The sequence below is a fragment of the Nycticebus coucang genome, chromosome 12 (genome assembly GCF_027406575.1).
Source record: "Nycticebus coucang isolate mNycCou1 chromosome 12, mNycCou1.pri, whole genome shotgun sequence".
Classification (NCBI taxonomy): domain Eukaryota; kingdom Metazoa; phylum Chordata; class Mammalia; order Primates; family Lorisidae; genus Nycticebus; species Nycticebus coucang.
The window spans coordinates 11320391-11326350 of record NC_069791.1 but is presented as its reverse complement, the minus strand read 5'-3'; the positions used below and the strand labels follow the sequence as shown (position 1 = coordinate 11326350).

The 5960-nt window shown below is 35.1% G+C and overlaps 1 protein-coding gene across 1 annotated transcript; it reads right to left on the bottom strand.

The window, feature by feature from the left end:
* Positions 1 to 1936: 1936 nt before the first annotated feature.
* LOC128561314 (olfactory receptor 10C1-like) lies at positions 1937 to 2878 on the bottom strand. Its single transcript, XM_053555362.1, has one exon. The coding sequence runs from the start codon at positions 2876 to 2878 to the stop codon at positions 1937 to 1939; it is 942 nt and encodes a 313-aa protein (XP_053411337.1).
* Positions 2879 to 5960: the final 3082 nt, after the last annotated feature.

Genomic DNA, 5960 nt, shown 5'->3' with positions numbered 1-5960 from the left:
AATAAATAAGTTGGGCATGTAAAGCATAAATCATTGGTTCAAGAGAAAGTCAAGCTGTGATAAGAAGGAATAGATATAACATAATTTATATTTTTCAATAGTGAAATGTGTGTCTGTGATATAGAGGTTGGACAATTAATTTCATGAACTCATCCTAGAAAAGTGCTACATACCTCATTGCTGAATATCACTATGGTCACCTTCGAAGTACTCCCTGTCCATCTGGTGACTATAGTGATATTCAGCAACGAGGTACGTAGCATTTTTTCCTAGGACAAGTTTGTGAAATTCGTTGTCTGACCTCATACTGCTCTAGCTCTGGCCTTGGGGAATTAACTTTCCTTTTTCCAAAGTTAGAGAAAGAAAGAGAGGAAAAAATCATTGAGATATAAATTCTTAGCCTGTATATGAACAAATTTTTTGTCATATATTAGTACACTCCACTGTCTTTTAATCTTATAAATATAAATGCATCAAATACTTCCATAGTGTAAACTTATAGCTTTTTTTTTTTTTTTTTGCAGTTTTTGGCTGGGGCTGGGTTTGAACCCGCCACCTCTGGTATATGAGTCTGGCGCCCTACTCCTTTGAGCCACAGGTGCTGCCCTAAACTTATAACTTTTACTGACAGTATACACTGCTTTATCCCTTCACCCTTACTTATAATGTCAAAGTTTAATGCTAGTTAAACTTTTCAGCTGCCAAACATCTGAAACGCTGTAGTTGAAGGGATTTCCAGAAGTCTTCACCAGTCAGGAGCAGAAAGGAGTAGGGTGAGAGTTAGTGCTCTCAAGCATGAACCTTTGAGGAATGCTTTCCTAGACTTAAAGACAATACATGTTTTGAATTATGTTTTACAGAATTGCCCTCACAAGATTAAATTTTAGTGGCCACTCATGTAAATCAACACGACAGTGGACTACTTTTGGCTGTCTTTTTTAGCTGTATCATTTCCCCAATTCTGAGCCCCTTTCCAGTAAGTTAATTGCATTTTTCTTAGGGTTTGATTCTAGGATATCAACACTAAAATCAAATCAAAGTTTAATTTTGCTAAAATGTCGATGAACATCTAATTTTTGTCTTTGTTAAGTTGACTTAAGAAAACAGTTGTCTGAAAGTAAGTTATTTATTTTAGTCTTTTGTGGAAGTCTTGTTCTTTATTATTTAGAGAGTCAAATTTTATAGTTAACTAGTTAGAATGTGTGGACAGCACCAAAAGGAAATCCTATTCAAACCAATATGTTTAATCAGGGTTCGCAATAGGTGTAGTAACCTTGAATGTCACAGAGGGAGAAGTTTCAGTAAAACTTGATTCACATGAAGAACTAACAAACAAACAAGATGGATAAGAACAAAGGAAGAATATGTGTTTAAATAAAGACTCAAGATCACTCTCTGGATTTTCACACTAAATATTTAAAGTTGTCCCATAGTGCACCTCACTCATCAGTGTTCAATAATAGTTGACTACTTCAAATGTATGATTATTAAGATGTATAAAAATCAGGGTATTAAGGGAGCATAGTCTATTTAATAAATTAAATTCTAACAGCCTATATTTTAAACTAAAAATGTACTATTTCCTATGCATGTCTTCCCTCAAGAAGATTTCATTTTCTTCACTAAAATGGTATAAAACACAATGACATTAACCCTATTACCACTTGGAGAAGGAAAGATGGTGGCCACGACACAGGAGATGCTTAGGAAATATTGTTGAATAAATAAATGATGTAAAAACTGGATTATCCTGTTGTATAGTACCCTTTTACTTACAATCATGGGACAATGTAAAAAAAATCCAAGTGTTAGCTTGTTGCTGGTTATAAGTGGTTTAATGACAATATATGTTGATAGAGGGATCATGAAGTCTTGGTAACCTCTGTACAGTAGCTCACTAAGATGAGCTCACTTAAGTCTCACTAAGATGGCTGATTTAGGCCATTTGTCTGAGACGATTCCTTTGTGTTACCCTCTGCAAAGCTCCTTTCACTTCCTTGTTCCTCAAGGTATAGATAATGGGATTCAGGGCAGGCGTGACCACTGTGTACATGAGTGCCGTTGCTTTGTCTGTCTCTGGAGTGTGCGCGGTCTTAGGTTGCAGATAAGTGAACAAGGCAGTGCCATAGAACAAGGAGACGACCAGGATGTGAGAAGAACAAGTGGAGAAAGCTTTGCTTCTGCCGGCTGCTGAAGGGATTCCCAAGATGGTCACAAAAACACGCATGTAGGAGCATAGAATGAGGACACAGGGACTCATAATGAAGAGCACGGAAACAGCAAATATCACAATCTCATTTTGGGATGTATCCACACAAGCCAGTTTCACTACAGGCATGATATCACAAAAAAAGTGCTGAATCTTTCCTGTGCCACAGAAGGGCAGAGTGAAGATCCAGGTGGTCTGGGCTGACTCCACCACTATCCCAGTGACCCAGGATGCTGCAGCCAATTTCAAACACACACGAGGACCCATCAGGAGAGTGTAATGAAGTGGACGACAAATAGCTACGAAACGGTCATAGGCCATGGCTGCTAGCAGGCAGCATTCTGTCAGTCCCAAGATGGCAAATGTGTACATCTGGGCCGCACAGCCTCCCACACTTATGGTCTTGGTCTCAACCAGCAGGTGCACCAGCATCTGAGGCACCACACTGGTGATGTAGCACATCTCCAAAAAGGAGAGGTTCACCAGGAAGAAATACATGGGAGTGTGCAGGGAAGGGGTGACCCAGATCAGGCAGATAATGATAAGGTTTCCTCCCACAGTAAATAAGTAGATGACCAAGAACACAACGAAGAGTACAAGTTGAAATTCTGCGAGGGAGGAAAAAGCTACAAATGTGAATTTAGTGCAGAGGGACTGGTTCCCACCCATCATGGGCTCAGACATCTGTGAAGACAGCAAGAAGGAAGATAATACTTGGAACCCAGTCTCCTGACACAGCTCTCTATCAATCTACTACCAAGGAGTTCTAGAATCAATGGTGTGAGACAAAACCTATTCACTGGGATTTCTTCTTTGCAATCTTCCTAAATAAGTAATCAATTAAATTGCATACATTTTCCTTCCTGATTTTGACTTGTGGATCTTAAGCTGCTTCACAGACATTTAAAGAAAACAATAGCTTTTTAAAAAATGACATTCCGAGTCTTTATTTTTGTCTTAGCACCATTGTAATTATATCCACGAGCTGTTATGCAATATATGAAGACATTAGAATTGTAAAGAATTCACATAAAACCTATGTCAATAGAGTAAAATATAAAGGTGGTATATTTTGGTCTTCTAAATACTACAGTTCTCCATAAAACTACACTTAAGAATTCAGCCATTTATCTATACATTTATATACATAGTTTTATGTATTTTCAGGTGAACAGAATAAGCCAATGATTAAGAAACTAAGAAGGAAACCCAAACCGACAGAATCTCCTTTCCTTAACCTCAATGCTATCTTACAGGAAATTATGAATAGAAGAACATACCTAGAACCACAAGATAAGCTTTTTTATTTCTGGGGCTTCTAGACTTCCTATGATTCCACGTTATTATGGAACATGGTGATAGCATAGGCAGTGTTTTTATTCTTACTAGAGACCATAGGGATTTAATCCACAGCATAATTCTCAAGAGGAACATGTTTAAAACAACAAAAGTAAACATTCACTGTGCAATTCAGTTTTAATTTTTTGAGTATGTTTCTAGAGATAATCTATGGCTGTCAGTTACAAAACTTAAATTTCAATGAATAAACTGAAAGTCTCTAATTGTACTTATTATGCAATAGAAATGCTTATTAAATTTTAAGGATGTATGCCATAGTAATTTTCTTAAGCTTCTCAAATAGATAGGGACAACTCAGGTCTTTGTGATATTAAAAGCACAGTGCAGGGCACATATTAGGCTCCATAAACCCCACAGATTGCATACACTTTATTCACCATTAATAATTCAAGTGATTGTTAGAAGCCTAAAAATAGATATAGTGAGGATAGTTCCCAAATTACAATGAAATTATTTAAAATAATTTATGAAAAATATTAGTAAATGTTTATTTTCCTTGTGCTGTTCTCAAGAAGTGAAAGACTTATTCATTCTTAATGATCCCCATTGCTTCAATTAGAACATATTTTCTTTCCTTTGCTCAGTCAGTGTGCCACATTTATCAGGGATGAGAGAAAAGAGAGTGAAAGTGGAAGCTGACAGATCATTTTCAAAACTATTGTGTTAGATCTTCTTTTTCCTTCTACAATTACCACGTCAACTGAAAGATTGTTCTAGACAATACTTATCCCTTCTAGTGAAATACTTATTAGAATTCTTTTTATTTTTCTTTTTGCATTTCTCATGCTGCCTCAGAATAGTAATGTTTTATATTTTGGGAAACAGTGATCTTTAGCCAGAGTGGAGACACTGCTGCAATGAATGCACGATGTTGAGAGTGGAAAGAAGACAGACATGTCTTCTGTGTGTTGTTCTGGCACCCCTGAAATGTTGCAGCAAAAGATCACATCATGCTTGACCAGTAATATTTTGCAAACCTCCCCACAATGGTTTAGTTTTAGTTTAGAGTAAGTACACAGCTATATTTTTTATTGCCAAATACCTACAAAACAAAAAAAAAATATATTAACATTTGTCTTTTCAGTCTCCACCTGGATTCTGTATTGTGTTTATTTCTGAATCTGGTTCTAAAATCAGAGGATAGTATGTAAAAGACAATATGGATATATGATTGGACATGGGGTATTTAAGAGAGAAAATACAAAAGTCCTTTCAGTGCTGCCTCAGATCTGTTTGCAGCCTGAGAACCTGGGTAAGATACAACAATGTTTGGTGACATAATGGCCAGAGGAGTTTGAGCACTACCAGCAATAACAACAAAATGTGAATCCCAGGTCTCATGATGAAGTCTCATATCCTTCTCCAGTCTAGAAGAATTTGTCTGAAACAAAAAGACTTGAGATGAAAATGGGGATCCTGGCAGTGTAGTATTTTTTAGGGCACGAAAAGAGTATTTAAGAAGTGGGTAGTCCATTGTGGCAAATATTTCTGGGAAGTGGTTAAAAAAAAGCTTCCTATTATCTGTTTATTTTTTTAGCTCTACAATGGCCATTGTTGACTTCATAAAAAAAATTTTTAAGAAGGAGGAGTTGAAACCAGATTTAAATTATTGTTGATTAAATATACTTTATAAAAAATTAATGAAACCAATATGAGCAACATGTTGGAGAAGTCTGACCATGAAAGGCAAGAGAAAGACAGTGTAATAGGCAGAGCACAGGAAAGGATAAGACAAGATTGTTATTGTGATTCACTATGTTTTTAAGATGGAAGAACCATGGACCTGTTTAATAGCTGATGTGAAGGAGCCATCTAATATAAAGCTTTCATTCCCACATTCTGAAAATAAAATAGTGAAAATTTAATTTTAATGTCTTAATTGAAATTTTAATTTAAAAACACTGAATGTTTTATGGTATAACAACTACAACTGAGCACTTTTATTGTGTTAAAACCACGTGTTTACAATGTTTGATTTGAGATAAAGATTTACTGTACTATTATTACAAAGCATTTTTTGTTAGAGTTTATATTAATCCATCACTTGCAACAGTATTAAGCCCATCTTTGTAATACATAGTAATAGCAGTATAACTAATCCTTTAAGTAATTTAATAATAGCAGCTAGTATTTTAGTGCTTACCATTTTTTAGATACACATTTATATGTAAAGGTTTAATATATACACATGTGAGGTTTTGTATGTATAGGAAGTATAAATAATATATGAAAGCTCATTTATAGTTAATAAATATTTAATAGTTAATAATAGTTAACTATTAAACCTCATTAATAGTTAATAAGTATATATAATAAATATTTAATTATATTTACATATAATGTATATAAAGCCTCGTTTAGGTTTTATAACAACTCTCTGAAAAAGTTTTTA